General features: G+C 41.6%; 1 protein-coding gene across 2 annotated transcripts in view; it reads right to left on the reverse strand.

Annotated features, from left to right (window-relative positions):
- Positions 1-261: 261 nt before the first annotated feature.
- PLEKHA8 (pleckstrin homology domain containing A8) overlaps positions 262-21,776 on the reverse strand; it is a 58,760-nt gene continuing 37,245 nt past the window's right edge. The window contains exons 13-14 of one of the 2 annotated variants that reach the window (XM_032304354.1): positions 14,469-14,530; positions 262-2,229 (exon numbers count right to left, since the gene is read on the reverse strand). In XM_032304354.1, the coding sequence (XP_032160245.1) occupies positions 2,092-2,229; positions 14,469-14,530 (200 nt within the window). In that variant the 3' untranslated portion in view covers positions 262-2,091. Of the gene's footprint in view, positions 2,230-3,787; positions 9,702-14,468; positions 14,531-21,776 lie in introns of those variants that run through there. The other variant, XM_032304353.1, reaches the window with a different exon arrangement.

Consider the following 21,776-nt stretch of genomic DNA (forward strand, 5'->3'; position numbering starts at 1 on the left):
TAAATCTTTAAATTTTTTAAATCTAGGCTCCATGTCCAACATGGGGCTTAAACTCAGGGCTCTGAGATTAGGAGTCACATGCCCTACTGAGTGAGCCAGCCAGGTGCCCCCACAAAGCACAATTTTAAACGTCTAAACCAGCAGCTCTGGGTTCTCAGTCTGGGCTGCAAATCAGAACACTGGGGAGATTTTACCAATACAAGTGACAAGCTGCATTTCAGAGCCAGATTAAAGTGATCAGGAGAAGCTTAGACATTGGTGTTTTTTATTTTTTATTTTTTAATTTTCTAGTGATTTACTTAAACATACAAGCAAAGCTGAAAACCATGAGCTGGACTTTGCCTTCTAATTGTTCATAATTTGATACACATAAGCACCATTCAAAAAACATTTTTTTATCGGTATTAACAAAGGCAAAATGTAAAAACCACAAATTATTTATTCTCTGAGTGGTGAGGCACTCAGAGTATTTTTTGAGTAGCAAAGGAAGCAGGAAAGAAGAGATGTGTGTGGTTTTGCTTCAGATATTTTTTATCTAGCTGGATAATGGAACTAACACATCTGAAGGAACCAGGGAACACCCTGTGAGTTAATGCCCAACCTCTAAGACAGTTTTAGAATCCTCCCATGGGGAAGGCAGGCACTGGCGGGTGCTGGTGCTCTGACTTGGACAAGGTGAAGTTCATGATTTAGTGAGTAAGGTGCTACAACCAATAAGCAAAAAGAGACATCAAAAAATTAGTCTGATTCCCCTGGAGTCATGCTTCCCATCCCTAAGCTCTAATTCATGCAGTATTGTTTACAAATATAGGAGGTGATGAGGTGAAACTGATGGCTGGGATTTATTGTGTGGGGTAGTTTCTGAGGAGAGGTTCAGTCTGGGCTTTGAGGAAGGGCCCAGGGGAAAGGCACTCAAAGTTCAGGAACCTGAACCATGGCATGGAGTTATAGAGTTTTCAGATTTGGAAGGCAGTGGTAGATCAGTTGAAAGATCACCAAATTCAGAGGTCAAGGCTGTAGCCACTGAGTTTGGAGGCTGAGACAGGTCTTCATAACCAGGTAGGTGGAGAGAGTGGATTTGAGCAGGAGCTCGGGGCGTCAGAATTTCATGCCCAAGACTGGCATTACAGTGACACTACTGACTTAAATGGCAACGAAGTTTGGACCTGGGCTTTCAGAGGAAGGTAGGACACCCAAGGGTGGAAGATCAGGAGGCATGGGGTTCTTGTGGAGATAAGACCACAGCCCAGGTGAGTGACCTACACCTGAAGTGTAATTTAAGGATTGTCTACAAGGAAGCTGCTTGCTGGAGATGAATACATTTAGCATGTTTTCAGGAAAGGAAGTGAGAGCCAGGTCTCAATCAGGAGGAACCAGGCAGAAAGTCACCCCACTTGTCCCTGTGATTCACAAAACCCAGGGGAAGGTTTGGTCAGTGACATGTAATGGTCAGGGGAAAGGTCGGGGGAATGTTGAACCCTGAAGCAAGATCTCACTTTTAAAACATCTAAAAACGTTATGACAACTTAGACTGTCAAACCAAAGCGAAAAGCCCTAAAATTGGCCACACACTCAGTGTTAGCAATGGTGTGACAATTCTGTACTCTGAAAAAGGAGATGTGATTCCCCAGCAAACTGCCCAAAGGTGGTTTGTGTCCCCAGTGCTCTGATGTCAGACCATACGCACTCATCAATTCTCTATCCACCCAAACCACCCTGCTCCAAAGACGGCATTTCATCTCAACTTTGTGCCTCTGAAAAGTCGGATGGTGACGGTGAGGGTCAGGGTGTGTGTGTGTGTGCATGAAAATGCACATACACATGTGACGTGTGCTTGTATAAAAGGTCTCAGACAGCTGACGGACACATGCGAATGTAAGAATAAATAAAAATATCACCTCTAGGATGGCACCAGTCCTAATTGCTCTTTTGGTTTCTCCATCACGGCCACTAAGCACAGATTTTCCAGGTGAACCCATGTTATTGCAGAACATTAGATCAGGCAGAAAATGCACCAGTATTCAGGTTCTAGAATGGCAAGCAGAAGAGGTGGCCTCTCTGTACATGGTCCCTCATGATCATGAGGCTGCTCTACTCTCCTACCCCCTGGAACTCAGGACAGACAGTCAAGCGTGGTCCCTTTTCGAACACACTTTGGTTCAACCTCCAAGAAGCTTCTCTTTTCATGGCTCCCAAGTACTCCCGAGTGGGGAGCTGAATGTGCTGCTCCTGGTAGATGTAGTGAAGGCAGGAGAGTGAGCAGGTCCTCCCACAGCCATCTCTGGCAGCACGGATGTTTAAGATTTCTAAGAACAAAGCCATTACAAAAAAGCTCCTAGAGTTCTGTGGGGGAACGTATCTATAACTTAGAACAAGAAGAGCTCGTCCAGACTGCCTTCGGGTACGGACAGGCACTCACATTTTATATAGCAAGGAGGACAGTGGTGGTGGTTCTTCAATGAATGTCACTTTGTTTTTTCTTTAACATTTGCCCATATTGGGTGTGGAACAAAGACACAGATGCTCATTATAATGACTGTTTCAAAGGACAGAAGCCCACCAGAGGCAGTGTAAGCAAAAGGGTTGGGGGCTGTGAGGTAAAGGTCCAGGTTTCCCCAGGGAAGGAGGCCTCCAGAAAGGAAAGCTGGCCTTCAGAGAAAGTCTGTGAGTGTCCTGGAGACTACACAGTTCCTCAGTGGGACTTGCTTCTCTTGCATGTGGCTCAAAATGGCCACTCCAGCTGACTTCTTGTGCTCAAGCACCTACCACACTTCACTTCTTCACTTTCTCCCCTTCCTTCCATCCTGTTTCCTCCACATCTAATTGGCTCGGCTCATGTATTTAAAGAGGTGGCCGGAGAGAAGGCCTCATGTGGGCGATACACGGGTGGACAGGGAGCACCCCAACTCCAGCCACGCAGATCTATCTGCACGTATCTTAACACCCACCGACAAGCACACAAGACAGAAAAAAACCCAACAGGTTCAACCCTACTTTGGCATCAAGTGATTTAGGCCCCAAAGTACCAACTACTGAATGTAAAATTAATCACAAAACCACGCAAATGTTATGTATAACAAATTCATCTTTCTCATCAACTGCATTTGTGGTTTCTCTGAAAACAGTTAAACCAGACCAAAGAACACAGCCACCATGAAAGGAGCTAGTCTTTCTAGAATAGGAACGTCCACGGCAATGCCATTAGTGGTCTTTTTGTGTTTCAAAATTAATTTTTGTTTAGGTTCCAACCAGCTTTTAAAAAAGATTTATTTATTTGAGTTACAGAGAAAGACAGAGAGAGAGAGAGAAAGAGAGATAGCAAGCAAGAGTGGGGGGAGGGGCAGAGGAAGAGAAAATCCAAGCAGATTTCTGTTACACAGAGCCTGACACGGGGCTTGATCCACAATCCTGAGATCATGACCTGAGCCGAAACCAAGAGTTGGACACTTAACTGATTGAGCCACCTAAGCGCTCAGTTTTAACCAGTTTTATATAGATTTTGGAGCAAGGCGGCTTGAGTTTGTAGCCTGACTTCCTCCCTAACAGCTGTGGGATCTTAGGCAAGGGGCTTCCCTCAGTCTGCACCTGAGTGTTCTCATCTATGATTTGAGGATAAAAACAGGACTGGCCTTACAGAGTGAGTAGGACGATTAAGTGTGTTAATATTGTAAAGGGCTTAAAATGATGCCCAGCAAACAGTATGCGTTCCACAAATGATACTTATCATTGGCGTATTCAATTAAGCAGAAATGCACACAAATGTCTTTAAGAGAAGCACTTGATAAAATACTTTAAAAATAAGTTTATTATAACTAACGAATATAAAATCTGACAGATGTTTTCAAACATTTTTGCCAAAAAAGTAAAACCCTCCCCACAAGATATAGAGTAAGGACTCGGACAGAGTTTTACATGAAAACTAAACATGAAATTCTCATTCACTGGTTGGTCCCCAATGGCTCCAATACATTATTCTAAATAAAGGCCCATTAAAATTAACAAACCAATAAACTACTTGACACTTGCTTTCTACTGTCATTATGCTGCTCATTCAAAATGCTTTAGGACAAGGACAGTTAACACAGACTGCATGTGACAGGTATTCAAAGTGCACAGATCTATGAGACCACAAACACTCGCGATAAGAATACTGGGGTTGGAATTCAACACTGACTTACAAAATTAATCCAAGGAAATCTATGTACATTGTAGCCTTTGGCATCTGGTCTAATGTTTTTCTTCTTTAAAGAGACATCATTTTGTCCAATCTACTAACCAGATTAAGTCAACCTTAAATGCATGTCTCATCTGACACAGATTGTCCACAGCCAATTTCACGTGAGGTAGTTGGGCTGTTTACTGACATTCTAGTGAAACTGTCATGACACTGGGGACTCAGACACCAAACATGCCACGACACTGGCTCATTAGCCTTCTGGAAGCGACAGAATACTTCTATCACCCTTCTTGTCATCCCTGAATCCACACACACCTTTGGAGAGATACATACACAGGAGTCTGTGACCTCATCCGTTTCGCAAGGGGTGCCAGCCATCCCAGGGTGGTTGCTGTTTATAAAGTTCAGGGAAGAAATACTAACCACACTTTAAAACCTATGTACTAGAAAGAATGGTGCTTAAAACAAGCAGGATCTCTTTCTTGGGTTCTCATATAGCTTAGCAGAAAACACCTGTTCATTCTGAAAGAGAAGTGATTAAAAAGGGTAACCAGAAAAATCTTGCAAACTTTTGCATTACAGAGTCGTAGTTTTTTTTTTGTTGTTGTTGTTGTTGTTCCTTTTAATGAAAGGCTATATAAAAACAGTGGGGGAGAAAGATCAATGCATGCGTCAACCATACCGGCGCTGATCACTGAACCATGCCCTGGAGTGCCTTAGTGCAGCAGTGCAACAAGAAATCATGCAAATGGTCTCTGTACACACGACTACTGGCTGTGACGGGAGGGGACCAGGAGTGTTTACAGAGATGGTCTGGTGAACAGTATGTTCGTGGAATTGTTGAATGATCCCTAACAACCTTGTAATTGATAAGCAGTCTTAAAATACTGTTAGACAGCTACTGAATATCTTTTTATGTCATTATTATGAAAGCCCTGAGTAAGCAACTGCAGGTTACAAAGGGACGTCCAGAAGCAGAACGTATTTCCAAATAAAGCCCTCTGTAGACACCTCACACGGACAGATTTACCATACACGCTGATGCTGATGTACAGACCATGCCACATCACAGAGAGCATCTGATGTCAGGCCCTCTACGACCAATCACATCAGTTAAGCTCACAGAATGATAGCTTAAAATATACTTTACTTACAAATTCTAAATCTAAAAATGTAAAAAAGGTTGGTCGTCTACCTTAAAAAAAAAACAAAAACACACACACACACACAAAACATCAGAATAGGAAGCTGAAGAGTTGTAAAACCCAGGACTAAAACCAGAAGCAACTGATTTTAATCAATGATTCAGAAATGCACCATTAAGTAACCAACTGCTTGTGGGATGTAGTCGTTTAAATAGAAAAAACCATAAAAATAATTTTCTTTCTGAAAGTCGCCTCACATCACCTTATATTGTTCGTGACCATCTGACTCACTGCTTAAATGACGTTTCTTCACATACATGACTTTCATCATTAGACTAAGTCTCTTTAATACGATGCCTCTTACTTAAGAAATACTGGTTCCTACCATGCATTTTTCTTAGTTAAAAGCACTGTTGCGAAATGTAAAGTTGAAAGCACTAACTTTTGGGACATCTACATATGTCCAATTAAGAGTCAAAAAGAGAAGCCCAAATACTTTCCCAGCAGCGCTCAACGGAGGAGAGGGCATTTGCTGCACATGGTGCTACCTGCTTCCCAGCTACGTGTGGGAATGGAGGGTCTTTAGAGAAGCTCCCGAAGTCCAAGAGAGGAACAGAACCCGCACTTACTGACACCTCACCCTGGGCTAGGTCTGTAGTGGGTGCCCCGCATACATATTTGGGGATGCTGCAGCAGGGCTGGGGTGGAATAGCTAAGACGGGGCATGGATTTGGTGCTCGGATCTGGTGCTCGGAGGGGGCTCTGCAGGCAATCCTTCATAAGAGAAAACAGGGGAGGGAAGCAATGAGGCTGAATTCTGGAGTTCAGATACCCCTTTGTGTGCAAACTGACATTTGAGGAAGCTTTATGTTCAGAATGACATGCAAAGAATGATGACAAGGTGCCCCAAGCCACCACTTACACATCCTAATGAACACTGCCTTTCCAAGTCCAGTCCGTGGGGACGGAGATGTTCCACATCCTGAGAGCCCTGCTTCCAGAACCCCTACCGGGCCGAATCAAGAGCTGACGAGAGAACCATCTCCACCTCAGAGTCATAAGTTGGTTTTGTCCCCAAAAGGTATCCCTCTCACTTAACATTTTTCATCAGGATTAGCTATAACGAATCAAATTTACTTTCAAAGGACAAAAAACTTGCCATCGCTGAAAGGATTTTGTTCCACTGGACAACTACACGTCGATCCCTCCTACATGTAAAGTCTGGCTTCTCCTGTGGGAAGAAGTGCGCATATGATAAAATTTATGTCTTTGCAAGCACTTTGTAAGGATTATCCAAATGTTACTTATTAGCTTCTACTAATTCCTAGAAGACAAATTAACCTTTTTCTTCCAGATCTCTCTAAAGGTTACTCTAAAAAAGGACTCCTAAAAATGTTTCGAGGAACGAAAGCAAGGGGATTCCTCTGTCCACAGGCAGACTAGTGTTTTCATCTCCTCTCACTGTCTGGGGGGAAGAACGCTGAGATGTTCCAGAAACCGTGGAGGATCATGCAGAAAAGGTCTTAACTATCTTTTCTCTTTGTTCCCATCTTAGGCGATACTGCAGATTAGTACTTGAACTAGAAGCTAATGCCATAGCTCCAGGAGGAAGCTCTGACTGTGCCAAACTTCAGGCCAAGTTGAATTTATCACCTAGTATATCACCTAATCTAAGCTGTTATTTAGGACCCTCCAAGCTTTATACATCTCAGGCAAACTGAACACACTCCAGCGAGGAATATACCTATCAAAAACCTTTCTATAGGGGTAGGAAAAGAGGGAGTACAAAATATAACCTATTCAAGTTATTGAAGCTACCCTGATCTGGGTTCCCAAGGATCCTAGATAATACTAAACTCTTCTTCCCCAGAAAACGGAAGTCTATAAACCAAGGCAGTACCTAAATACATGTGAAAGGATGATGCTGAGCAGCTTGCTTTCTGTGTGTACCGGGAGCCTCGGTGGCCAATCTGCGGTGGTTTTGTGTGCCTGCCCCTTTTCTAAGAGCCCACAGAGTTTACTTGAGGTGATGGGGGGGCAGCAGCAGTTGCTCAGGATGGACACTTATAGTCTCCTGGGGACATCCTCTCCCAACAGCATAATGCCTAAAGTGTCCTCATTCAAGGTTCAAGCAAAGACTGGCTGTTTTTTTTCTTTTTTTCCTTTTAGAAGGCTAGGTCAAGGACAGGAAGTCTAAGTTATCCTCTAGTTCTGCCATCATACTCACACTAACCAGAGGATATCCACACTAACTACTCGTGGGAGTGGGGGGAAATGACATACCCCCATCAGCAGTTGTCAACAGCAAGTGCTAAAATACAAAAGAATCAATATTATTTTAGCACTGTTTTCCCCAGCCTTAAAACATTCATTTTTCTAAGTTTAAGCATTTTCCAAAGGTCCTTAGTAAGTGGAGTACCTGTTTCATTAACCTGAGCTAAGTGAATGCCAATTTGTTTAAGGACAAACAAAAGACAAAATCAAAACCCCTCTCTATGTCAGTCTCTGCCTAAAGAGTGGGTTCTCTTTGCCCTAGGAAAAGTATCATCTTAGGGGCTGCTCAGGTAGCATTCACCTGCGTCCTTTGAAGGAACTCACGTTCTACTCTGGGGCACTACCTCCTGCTGGAACTTTTCCTCTAGCTACTAGAAGGAAGCAGCCCCCGGTGGGGAAGCCACCATGACTTCCCACCCATGCCCACTCTTGGCACCTTGGCCTACTAGAGATTCCTGGTATCACACACTTTTCAGGAGAATGCCTACCCAGGGTTGCTGGATCCAAGTTTAAATCCCACCTTTAAATCTGGACACAGTCCCAAAGCTTTTGAGATTGATGAGCAACTGTCTTAGGCTTGCTGTGCGCTACTGGCGGCTATACCAGGATTGATCGTTTTGCACATTCGGAACTGTGGTCTCCGAATGTGATGCCGAAGCCTGCTAGCTGGGCGCTGAGACCAGTTCAATCAAGAAAACTGTGAGCAAACTTGCTCCATTTCTCGCTCTCCCTTTAACTATTGTATTTCAATGGAAATACAATTTCCATTTTGGGGGGAAAAAAGTGACCTATCATTTAGTTCATGTGGAAGATGGGGAGTCCTGTGAACTAGAATTTAAACTAGAATTTAATCTTGGGGTTCTTCAACCCTGGGTGCAAAAGAATCACTATATTTTATTCAAATGCAGATTCCTAAGTCCCACCCCCGCTACTCTGGTCCTTCAGGTGGGGGTAAAGCCTGGAAATTTGCTTTCTTTTTTTTTTAATTTTTAAATTTTTTTATAAACATATAATGGGGAATTTGCTTTTTGAAGAAGCACTCCATGTGATAATGATGCAGAGGTGGTCCAGATCACACTCTGGAGTGACCCGCATCCCTCAACTTCCCAACCTTACTTCTGAAATGGACAATAAGCTTGGATGTCAGTTTCACTGTAATGTCCAAGTCAGATGATGCCTGGGAAATCACGCTGGCAAAGCACTGAATAGGGGTCATCTCGGGTGACAAGCTGCGTCACTGCCATGCTGTCCTCCACCGTGGGGTTGGGTATAGGAGCTGCAGTCTCCCCTCAGATAAATAGGGATGGCGCTCCTTGTGTCTTCCTCCTCCCATATGGACAGGCCCACACCAGTGCCGCGAACACCTGGACGACACAGGCTCTTCTTGCTGACAGAACCATGAAGAAGAGGATTCTCTGAATGTCTAGGAATACCAGACTCCACATTTCAATAGCTTCCACAAAGTGACTTAGCTTCCCCCCAGTTTTTAGTCTAAGTTGACTGAAGCACTGGCTATGTGTTGTAGTCCTTGATACAGTATTTGCTCATTTTCAGCTTGGGTTTGGGAGGCCCATTAGAACTAAAGGGTAAAAATAAAACACAATACCAACAAATTAATTTGTTAAATCTGCTCTTACACTTGCTGTTCAAGTCTAATATAACAGCTATGATTTGGTTTCCAGGAGGCCCTTTGAACTGAAATATATAGCACCTTGATTTTTAAACACACAAAAGACATATGCATTTAAAAAAATTATATATAAAAGCACTAGGCTTTGCCTCCTTCTCTCCATCCCGAGGAAGGGGTTGGAGAGAGCTGAAGCTGCTGCTGGAAATTAAGCAGGGCAACAAAACACTTTAGCAGACTTTATTCCCTGAAGTTAGGAGGCGGCGCGGTCCTGCAGACGTCATACCACCTCGTCAGACTCCAGTCCGTGGACCTCGTATAAAGTGTCCAGAATCGCCAGCTGCTTTTCCATGGCGGGGAGGTAGAGGCTGAGGTCCCTCTGCATCCCAACACTGAAGGCTGCTTTCTGGTGGTCGCCTTCCTTTATGGTTAATGCGGCGACAAAGTCTTCATAGGATGGAGCTGCCCTCAGAGCTAACTGCAAAAGAGCTGCCCATGAGAATCTCGCTGCATGGCTCTCGCTATCGCCCAAGTGCACACATGCACACACACTCACACGTACACAGAGAGAGCACAGCAAGAGGAAAACAGCAGGAATACACCCTTCCAATCCATGCATATTTCAAACACCAACACAACCGATTCTAAGGCCGGAAGAAGCAAGCGCATACTTGGGCCATCCTGGGGATGAGCGACGCCAACAAATCAGGGAACGCTGAGAGAAAGAAGAGTTTGAGAAAAGCCCCCTCCTCATGCATGGTGTGATCCAGACTATTCTCTTTGCGTCCTCAGAATCCACCTGCATACATGTTGCTCCCGCAGTCGTGTTCCCACGTGGCCAGGCTTCCTGGGCATCTCATTTGTGTCCCTCCTCCAGATAGGCTTCTTTGCCTATCTCTCTTTCTCCCTGCATGGATAATATTTCCTCTGCACCCTTGAATATCTTCTAAAACGGAAGGGAGCTCACATTTGTTGTTTGCCAGTGCACCGATGCTGTGGCATATTTGGCCCCAGTTAATGTGTATAAGGACCCTGTGCAGCTGATATCCCCCTTTTACAGATGAACATTATACAGCTAATGACTGTCAGGACCAGGATCTGAACTTAGGAGCGACTCTGTGTTTTTCCACCACGTTGCCACACCAACCCACTTCCCTGATGGAACGGCTCCTAGACTCTGGATAGCTCTCTTCCCTTTGTAGGCCAGCTCTCCCCTAAGCCTGCCAAAATCTGCTGTCTGGGATCCACCGGACTGGCGCTGCTGACAGTGCTGGAGACTATGGAATCTTGAATTAATTACTCCACACTCTTTCTTAAGCTTCCTTATTCTTTAAAAGTCTTTGAGAATCGAGCCACACCCCCTTTTTGCAGCTGGAGAGTGCCTGGCATGATCTGGCAGTGGTCAAAGCACAGGCTTGGATGAAGGAGACCTGGACTTGAATCCCAAACTTTTCCCATGTTAGCCTGAGAAATTTAAACAAGCTCCTTAACCTCTTAAAACCTCCATTTCCTCATCTGTAGAAAAGGGTTGGTATCAATTTTCTTATTTGAAAGATTAATGGAATATGTATCACATATTCAGCCCACTTTATGACATGTACCAAATACTCAAATAATGGTAGAAGTACATGGGAGAGAGCAGAGAATGAAAGGAAGGCGATTATGTAAAGAATAATATGACAAAATTTCCTAGAACTGAAGGATATCAGTCTTCAGATTTAAAGACCTACCCAGTGCTCAGCAAAATGAATGATAAAGACTAAAAGGAGAATATCATGAAATTTTAGAATATAGGGACAAAGATCCTGGAAGCAGCCAGAAGGGGATTTGGGGGCAGTTTATATACAATGGAACAGGAACTAGAATGTCATTAGAGTCTACGGTAGCAACAGTAGAAGCTAAAGGACAACAGAGGAATGCCTTCAAAATTGAAGGAAAATTATTATTAACCTAGAATTCTATACAAACCAAAGCATCACTCTAGAAAAGTGCAGAATAAAGACATTTTAAGGTATGTAAGAACTCAGAAGTTTAGCTCCCTTGTACCACTTCTAGGAAGCAACTAGAAGACACAACTAAAACAAGGGAGAGGATCAAGAAATAGGAAAGTAACAGAACCTGGGAAGTTAGTGTGAGATAGAGATTCAGCACAGGAAAGCTTGTAAAGGAGAGTTTAATGCATAGCAGTACAACAGGCCTGAAGAGCTAATTAAGATTGGCATTGAGTTTAGAAAGTTCTGGAAGGGAAGTCTTCAAGAAAAAAAAAAAAGCAACACAGATAACATTATACATCTATGGGTTCCGAATGATGGTGATTTGAGAGATTTGATAATGCAGGGGAAAATACAAAACCTGTATAGGAAAAAAAGACCCATAGAATTTTGGCTCATCTTCATCATGTTAACTTGTGATATAATTACATTGGGAAGGTAGAGCCAGGGGAAGGGAGATAGTGATAGTGAGGTCAAAGAAAGCTAAATTCTAATAATAACAGAAAGTCAATCTTAATGACTAAAATGGGTAAGGCCAAAAAGAACAGCAAACATTGTTAGGATTTTGGAGGTACTGGAGAAACAGTCACAGTAGTTGAAAGTGGCAGCCTCGTTGGAGTGAATCTGGGAAGGTATGGACAGAAGGTAGGGACGGCTATTTTTTGTTAAAACCTTTTTGAACTTTTTGATTAAAAAAACAAATCAAGCTCTCTGCACATGTATTTAGGTACAATATAATCTGTGAAAACTTTTCTCAAAAAGTATTTCTCAAAGGTTCCTAGGGGTCTGTGATGCAGCCAAGCCTACTTGGGAACCAGTGATTGAACTCAACTGAGGAGGAAACCAAAAAGGTCAAACGACAAATGGTTAGGACTCATGCCAGAGTTAGAGCCTGGCCTGGGCTTCCATCCTGTGCACTGCAACTGTCCTGTGAATTACAACGGCCTGAAGATAAAAGTTCACTTTTTGGCTGGTAAATGACTCAAATTCCTGGAGTGAAAAAGATGTTTCCCTGAGCAACTGAAAGCAGTTAATGACTCTGCCCCCTGCTGATCACTTAGCACACTGGGAAACAGTACACTTTCTACAGTAGGAATGGCTTGCAGAATAACAGGAGAGGGGCTGGAAGGGCCAATCTAGCTCTTCTATGAATATGGCTGTTGGCAAATGCTCAACCTAATCTATTTTCTTAGAAACCAGCAACTATTAAAAATTATTGGCAATAATATCAAGAGCCTTCAGAATGTTCTTCCTTTTTAACTTTCGGTTAAAGTTTCTTTGTCTATGACAGGGTAAGTAAGAGAACACACTTTGCAACTATGAGATTACTAATCGTACATAAAGCACTTAAAACACAGCTGGTGCATGGTAAGTGCTCAAAATTCTAAGTTCTAATAGTTCTTGGTATTAGACATAACAATTCCACTTCTAGGAACCTATTTTTAGGAAATAAAGAGTTTTAGTAAAAAATGCATGTAAATGAATGCTGTTGTATTTGTAACAACAGACTTGGAAACAGCTTAAACTTCTAGCACAGAGGCCTGGCAAATAAATCATGGTACCTCCATACTAGGGAAATATTATCCAGTCACTAAAAATAATGATTTTCCAAGACGTTATGGCATTTAAAAATGGCCCATGATAGAATCTTTAAGTGGGGGGAAAATAATACAAAATTGTACTACGAGGTAAATATAAAAAAAGTACATACACATACAGAGTATGCAAAATAATTTTACAAATGTAACATATAGGTATAAAAATATAAACACCTATAAAGAGATATATATTTAGATAAATATATAAAATTAAATAGAACAATATTAAAAGAATATGTCAATATATATAAAAATAAAAGCTAAGAAGGCAAAACACAAAAATGTTTAAAATGGTTATTATGGAGTGGTGAGACTATGGACATTTTAATTTTTTCTTTTATTCGTCCATGATTTCTATATTTTTTAAATGAGTCTAGATTATTATATACTGGGGAAAATGCTATGAATTGAAAAGTCCTCTTAGAGACTCTTGGTTATGTTGAATATTCTGCTACACTTGCATTCTTGTAGGCAACATCTCTTGGATCATTACTATTTGAGGATTAAACTCTGACTTCTAGACCACAACAACAGCTACAACACCACATTTAAGTTTCTTGTGAATAGGGCCAGCCAAGTGGCAGCTCTGGTGAGGATTCTGACTGGCGCACGGAAGGCAAGCGTGACACTCCGCAGCTTCTGCGCTGGCTCTGGCTGAGTGAGCGCCGGGGTGTGGAGCTAGTCATTGCCACGCCCTCAAAACACATCTCAGGTCACTACAACTTACTTCTTCCACTGTCAATTCTTCACCCGTTCTTTACCTATCCCCTAATAAATCATAACCTAAACAGTTCTCACTGCAGGCAAATAATGTCTCTTATCCTTTAAATTAGTGAAAGACATGTGCAAGGTTATTTCTACCTTATGACCGGCCACGGAACACTCACCTTGGGCGGTGTTTGCTAGTGTCCGCTACACAAGGCTCTACCTTTTCACAGCTGTACCTAAGGCTGACCTCTCCTGAGATGCTGGGAGAATCACAGAGCATTACTGCTGGCATAAAGGCGCCCTCTACGCCTGGTAAAAAAAGCAGGCTAACTGTTTTGTGCAGGGGATACTGATGCCCAGGTGTGTGTCTTCTTAGGTCAACATGCTGGGAAGGAAGGAGGAGCGGGGTAACAGGAGCCAAAACAGGTGGAAGACAAACACATTCAACAATGAAACAAACAAACAAACAAAAAACTGAGTAAGAAGAGGTTTCGAAGAAGCCCTGGCTGCTGGCATGCCCAGTTGAGTTAATATTCAAAACCAAAATTTGACTAAATGGAAGACAAAATCAATTTAAAACCCGAGAATTAACAGGACCAAATACAACGGGAAGCAGAGGGAGCTATGAGCTTGAAGGCACCACACGGGCCTCCCATCACTGCAGAATTTTCGGCAGCTTCCTGCTTATCTCTGCACTGATCAGAGAGGCAAACATAATCTTCGAAAGTCACAGGAGCTGGCCAGGGAAAAGCTTGCTTGCTAACAGTCTTTTCCAGTCTAAACATTTTTTATTGCCAACATTTCCATACAACAAAGACCTTCAGACTTAAATAGGCAACACTGTGTTCTTATTCTTGAAAACAAAGCAAAAGAAACGCCATGCACACGAAACAAACAAAACATCTTGCTGGGACCATCAGAACACTGGAAGGCAGGAGGATTACTTACCGCAAAAACTCCTCGAACCACCCAGCCGTGGTGTTGCCGTAATGTTTTACCATATGCGTTATCTTGAAAAGAAGAAAAACTCCATGAGCCCCGATTTCACCAGAATCTGATGTGCTATTTGTAGCACCTCCTTCCTCAAGTACATGGTAGCATGATCCTACTGGTACTACGAGCTGACGAGAAAAGTCTAATTAATAGATTATGTCCCCCCATTTTTTTTTTTTAAAGAAAAACAGACAATTCCACTCTTACCTTGTGTAAATGTATCTGTACTTCAGTTTATTACCACAGTGGGAAAAATTCCCTCCATATAAAAAAATGAGGGAAGAAATTTGGAGAAAAATACACTATAAGAATATAAAAATGCAGGTCTCTAAATGTCCATCCCTTAGCTGTCCTCTTGGTTTTCTTCTTTGTAACCTGATCTGAGTCTCTTCAATTCTAACATCCTATTCCAGGATGTCAAATGCTTGTCTTAGATGTCCCTGTGACCCTGGATATACAGTATTAAACCAAGAAACCTTTAAAACTACTGTCGAAAGAACAGCTTAAAGTTACTAAGCTAGTTGTAAAGTACTTGGTGTGACCTATTAATGTAACTCATTCATATTCTAGACTTTAAAGATAAAAACATATAATTTTTGTTCCAATGTGTTTTAAAATGAGATTCAAAAACTGGCATATAGTAATTTTAATTACAAAAAAAAAATCTCAAGAACAAAATAACTGCATTTTATGCAAGGGATGTGTTCCTAAAGACTTTGAATAACACATGCAAAATTCAAAACCAATTTTTCCATAGGAAGAAATGCATTTTCTGGAGGCACAGATCTATATCACCACAGTGTACTTGTATCAATGCTCCATTTCATTTCTTTTCTTTTCTTTTTTTTTTTTTTAAGATTAGCACAAGCAGGCAGAGTGGCAGGCAGAGGCAGAGAGAGAGAGAAGCAGACTCCCTGCTGGACAAGGAGCCCGATGTGGGACTCGATCGATCCCAGGACATCCAGATCATGACCCAAGCGGAAGGCAGCAGCTTAACCAACTGAGCCACCCAGGTGTCCCAATGCTCCATTTCATTTCTAAGTGGCACCTCCAGTGTTTACAGAGTGCTCATTCCTAAGTAATAACATAGGATATCACAGGGGTCATCTAACCTTCTTCATGCTTTATCACCTCTAAACTTTATTCCGGGGGTGCCTGGGTGGCTCAGTCGGTTAAGCATCTGCCTTTGGCTCACGTCATGATCTCAGGGTCCTGGGATTGAACCCCGTGTTGGGTTCCCTGCTCAGTGGAAAGCCTTCTTCCCCCTCTCCATTTGCCTGCTTCCCCTGCTTATGTTCTCCCCCTGCCCTGTCAAAAAAATAATCTTTAAAAAAAAAAAAATTTATTCCGAACAAGATTTTCATGTCCTAGTTTTAGCACCAGTACAAGTGCCGCCACCATTCAATCAATGCTTAAGTGACATTATAATAGGATATGGAAATATTTCATATGATCACAAGAGCAGATGTTAAGATAATGGAAAAACAGACACCAAACCACAGCCACAAGTTTATGCAGTTAACAACAGTGAGGCTGACAGAATACTGCCGAAGGATGTCAGGTATCTGCATTTTACTGGCCTTGTGGCTGCAGCTTGAACACACTTTACAATTTACTCAAGCCCTCTAGCTTTTCTTATTCCCTCTAGCTAATTCTTGTTAAACTTTTCTTTTTAAAATTTGGATGAGGCTTTATTAATACTTTTAGCTTACCCCACTATCAATTGTACATAATTCAACTTTGCACAAAATATAATCTGTATTTTGTATAAAAGAAGACTACACATTTGAAATATAACAGATTTCTTTCGTTATCTAAGGTTTTAGGAATAGATGGAGATGCCAGCATCCAATAAGTTCAAGTATGGAGAAGACTCTTACAGACAGCCTGAAGGAGAGTTCAATTTCATTTTTTCTTAGGACAAAGCTCAAGGTTCAATTTCATATTTTCTTAGGAGAACAGTCTGAATAGACTTAGGGTGTGCTCATAATGTAAGTCCTCTAATGTTAAAATTTATCTGGTTGTCTAAGGGGAAAGATGGTATTAGGGACACTTAGGTGGTATAAGACCTTAGTGAAGAAAGGGTTGCTGGCCCACTAAGTGTACAGTGCAGATGGGCAGAAAATAGTAAGCACAGCCTTTGAGGTAAATCAGGAAGATGATCAGCTTTCCACCCATCCTTTCCAAGAAGCCATTTGGGCTGGCAACACACTGTACAGGTCATGGGTGCTCACTCATGAAGTGAGCCACAGAGATAAGATAGTGGGAATACTTTGTATTTCTTGTGATCTTAATCCAGGTGAAGTATTAAATGACATTTTAAATAAATAGATGGAATTCAATGACCTTAAAATCTGCTGGCGGACCTTCATGATGGAATGAGGGTCTATCACACACCCCATACTGTGCAAGGCAGGGGAGACCCTTGAGTGATTTAAAATCAGTCAGTCCACTGCCCTCAGGAAGCTCCTGGGCTTATAAGAGCCAGCCACTTAACAAAGTGGCGTTCTGTAAATGGATAACTGCTAGAGTAACAATGTGTATACAGTGCTTTCTGCAGGAATAAAACGACAGAAACGAACCTAGCTTGAAGACATGCGGACAAAGAAGTCTCAAAGGCTGGGTAGGGCAGGGAGAAGGGTGGTGGCTGGGGCTACAGCCAGCAAGCACCAAGGAGCTGGGAGAGACGGGGGCATGCAGAGCAATGGGGAGTAGCTCACTGGGGCTGGGGCCAAGTGGTGAGGACCTTCATATGCCATGCCAAGGATTCTGAAATCCCTTCTGGAGACCCAGTGATATTTCTAAAAAATATAACACTTAACTGTTTTTTTCCTAATTTCACAAGTAATGCATGCTCATTGTTCAAAGTAAGGAAAACACAAAAAGGAGGGAACTAAAGAAACCTATAATCATGCCTCCTAGAGATAGCCACAGTAGGCATTCTGGGGTTATATTCTCTTAGTCTTTTTTCCTACACAGACTGTATCATGATCTAGCAGTCACGATCATTCTGACTGGGAACTGTGGTAGAAGTTCGCTATGCAGCAAATGCAGCCTTCTGGGTTCCTCAGTCCTCAGCTCCAAAGCATTCCTGGCTGGACACTCTGCCTCTTTACAAAGGCTCTGGATCCAGTGCTATTCCAGCCGCAGGACTCTACACTTTTCCTACACGTTGCTCTTTAAATTCACCTTTCAAAAAAGCCCAGAAACCCTTCTCTATGCCACCTTTTTTGGGAGAGCAGGAAAATGAAGGTGCTGTGAGTCTCAATAAGGCAGGCAGTCTGGTCTATGGAAGGGAAAATGTTTGTACAGCAGCATGATCTGTGTCTTCCTGCCTGACCCTCCCAGAGGAAGCAGCCATTCCTTGCTGGGCCTGCACCTTGTCAGGGAAGAGTTTTGCCACGGTACAAAATGTGGGCCAACAAGTCTAACAGAAGAGGGAATCATTCAAGAGAATTTGCACTGGGTCCGACCCAGGTCCAGGAAGACCCCTCTTAATATTTAAAACCAACAAATGAGAGAAAACTCCTTAAAAACAAAAACAAAAACAAAAACACAAAAAAAACGCAATTTGCCAGAAGTCCTTAGCTGACTCCTACAGCTTCAAATATCCCTGCCACATGAGGCTGCATTAAAATAAAATGAAGTCTAAGTGTGACCTATTTTAGTTACCTAGAGAAGATTAGATAATGAAATATATAAATCTTCACTGTAATATCCATTCTTACCATAATGCATGTTCTATAATCTGGAAGTATTTTTGGCCTCTGAAAGACATAAATGATTCCCTTCTCCCAGATCTTTGAGATGTGTCAGTTCCTTAGAGACTGAATCGAAATTTCTGAGTAGGAAGCTTGACAATCACCCTGCTCAATTCTCTTCCTTTTATAAAAGTAGAAACAGAAGACCCCGAGAGATGGTGACTTGGCTAAGGTCACAAAGCTAAAAACAATGAGAACCTGGGGTATTCTTTTCACATTAAACCATTCTAAAAAACTAATATTTACTCTTTGTGAGACAAAATAACAAAAAGGAAAAATGTCCCTTTTCCAGCAAGAATTAGAACCTTATTCTGTTAATGGAAACAACAGAAATGTGATTTCTTTATTGGTAACTCAGAAATGTGTTGACTGAGGTATATATGTATGTATGTATGTATGTATGTATAAAAAAATTCTATTTTTAAGTAATCTCTACACCCAATGTGGGGCTAGAACCTACAACCCTGAGATCAAGAGTCACCTGCTCCACTGACTGAGCCAGCCAGGTGCCCCAGATATTTGCTGAGGTAGTTAGGGATTGATTATGCCTAAACCTGTTACAGTAAGTGAGAGAGAACAACTTTTCCATTACTGTTGATAGATAACTGTTCTCTCCAGGAACTGTATATATGACAGTGTTTCTCTATTGTCAATCTGTAATTGGTAAGAATCTGTCAAGTCACTTCAGGTTGTAGAGAAGACAAAGGAGAGATACAAATCTAAAAGAGAACTTAGGAAGTAGGTAAGCAAAGCAGGGAAAGGTGGAATCAGTCATTCACTGAGTTTATGAGATGATAATCACCTCAGCTCTTAATAAGCTATGCAGTCAGTCCTTGGCAAGAATTAGGAACCAGGAGAGGTTTGAAAGTGAATAAATATGAAAAATAATACTGGGTGAAAAATAATGTATATAATTACACCAAGTATTTAAAAGTTTAAAGTATGTAGTACACTCCTAGATGCTATTTGTAGGTACATAAATGTATAGTAAAAGTATAAAAACGTGTATTATATAATAAAAAGCAAATTCAGGGTGAAGATCTTCTCTAGAGAATGGAAGGAGTAACGGGGTTAAGGGTGGTACATGGGTACAGTATTGAACTGTTTTACATATTTGGTCAAGTGGTAGATATTTGTTCAATGTGTGAAATATTTGTAATAAAACAACCAAAAAATCAACAACAACAACAAAAAACTGAGCTAGCTAGGAAAGTACTGAATTCTTTAATAGTGACTAAGCTTCAGGTAAAATGAATTTTACGAAGAAAAGCCAAATCAATAAATCAATAACCAATGGACAGAAGTGAAGCAAGTACCCAGAGATGCCCTTTGCTAACTTTAGGCATTATCAAGATAAAAACATGTATTAGAAACCAAGTCTACCATTCAAGAAAGACACATGTTGTGAATAGTTTAGGAGAGGGACTGACTTGATTCCTCTTCCACAGTATTTTCAGAATAACTAGACAAGTTATGATTTGTTTGTAAATATCAGGTCATGAGTTCTGACTTTAGCTCTCTACACAGCCCTCTTTGCCTTGGAAAGCCTTTTATATTAAATACATTTAACTGAGCATCTTATGATAAATATTCCCATTTTGTGCTAGAGATCTTGGTTGGGTGAGTGTATGCTTACTGACACTGAGTAGAAAGTGCAGAGTGTGTAACACTAAGTACCGTGGTATATGAAAGGCCAGAGCAACTTTTCTGCCATCTGCTTACACAGAGGCTTTCCAAAAGTTCTTTCTGATGTGGCATCAGCTATAGGGTAGACCATTCAACATATCGGCCTTGTGGACCTAACTCTTCCCTCAGAATAAACTTTAGAGAATGCCATAGGACATTTAAGCATTCAGAGAAGCTCTTGACATGAGACCACCCAAAACAGTCCACTCTGACCATCATGATGGAAAATCCAAGTGATAGTTCAAATGCGAAAGGGGGCAGTACATAAGGCTTCTTTCCAGATGCTGGAAAAACTCATTCTAGGTCACAGAACTTCAGTAATACAATGAATAAACCTATACTCTCCAGAGAGTTAATAGATGTCAAGGTTTCCATTGTGTCATTTAGGATTTTTTTTAAAAAGATTTTATTTATTTATTTGACATAGATCACAAGTAGGTGGAGAGGCAGGAAGAGAGAGGAAGAAGCAGGCTCCTCGCTGAGCAGAGAGCCCAGTGAGGGGTTCAATCCCAGAACCCTGGGATCATGACCTAAGCCAAAGGTAGAGGCTTTAACCCACTGAACCACCCAGGCGCCCCTCATATAGGAATTTTTATTTAACACCTGTCATTTTCAAGGCCACTAAGATAATATAAGTTTTATGAACATTTACCTCAAAACCTTTCTTAAGCAGTATTTTTAAATTTGGGAGGGCTAGTCAAGTTTTATCCTTAATTTATCCCCATTATCTTGTTTCTAAGTTAGGAAAATTTTTGTCACTGGAGAACTAGCTAATTGTCATGAAAAGGAGGCAAAATGAACTGATGCTGTGGCACTAATCTCAGTGCTTTTATTCCAGTTTATTCATTAATCACTCAGAAGAATCCAAATTCCCAAATAATCAAAATGTAGCCTAGTGACAGGTTGGCTTCAACGTCCTTGCTCTATTGGCTGGGTGCCAAACCTTGACCTGGATTAAAATCACCTAAAACTTGCTAACATGGATGCTATGTCCCATCTCCAGGGAGTTTTTAGCCTCAGGTGCTGGGTGGGCCCTGGCAGCCTCTATTTCTAGTAAGCTTGCAGGTAACAACGGATGTTCTCCTTGGACCATTTTGAGAACCACTGTTCTTGAGATATAAGGAAGGTATCTATCCTCTCTAGACCTTAGTTTACTCACTGTCAAAAGGAGAATTTGGAAGATTAAATGAAATGTCACTCAAGAACCCAGTGTCATTGCTACACTGGGTGCTCTATAAATGGTAGTTGCTATTACAGTAACTCAAATTCAATTTTAGAACCTAAAACATGCAAGCTATTTGCCTTTATAAATATAGGTATAAACCCTTTCTTTTACCTACATTCCTAAACTCCCTCATTTTAGACAAGGTATCAGTTCTACTTATAAAAGCTATGACTTCAAAACGAGAAGAGAAGCTGTTGACCCAGAGAAATCTACATCGAGGAGCCTATGGGCTTTAAGTAGTTAATGTGTAAATATTTCTTATAAAGCTGTATTTGTTTGCACAGAGCTTGTTGTGTCCACAACTGGAGGGGAGGGTGGGTGGTTAGGAGAACTTTTCTCTACACTGAACAGCAGCAGGAAATTCGGGACCCCTACAAGCAAAACTATGATTTAAGTCATGAAAACCTCTAAAATAATCCTGAACATCAGGATGAAAATCTCAAGTTTACAGCCCCCGTTTCCCTCCCATTGAAAACAGTGCTGAAGGGGGAAGAGAGAGAAGGAAAAGCTGAGACTGACTGTGCTTATTGTGATTTCGAAGCAGCATTTCCCCTTCTAGTCTCCTCTCTTCAGAAGGGTCCAGACTCCAAA

This window comes from Mustela erminea, chromosome 11 (assembly GCF_009829155.1).
Source record: "Mustela erminea isolate mMusErm1 chromosome 11, mMusErm1.Pri, whole genome shotgun sequence".
NCBI lineage: Eukaryota > Metazoa > Chordata > Mammalia > Carnivora > Mustelidae > Mustela > Mustela erminea.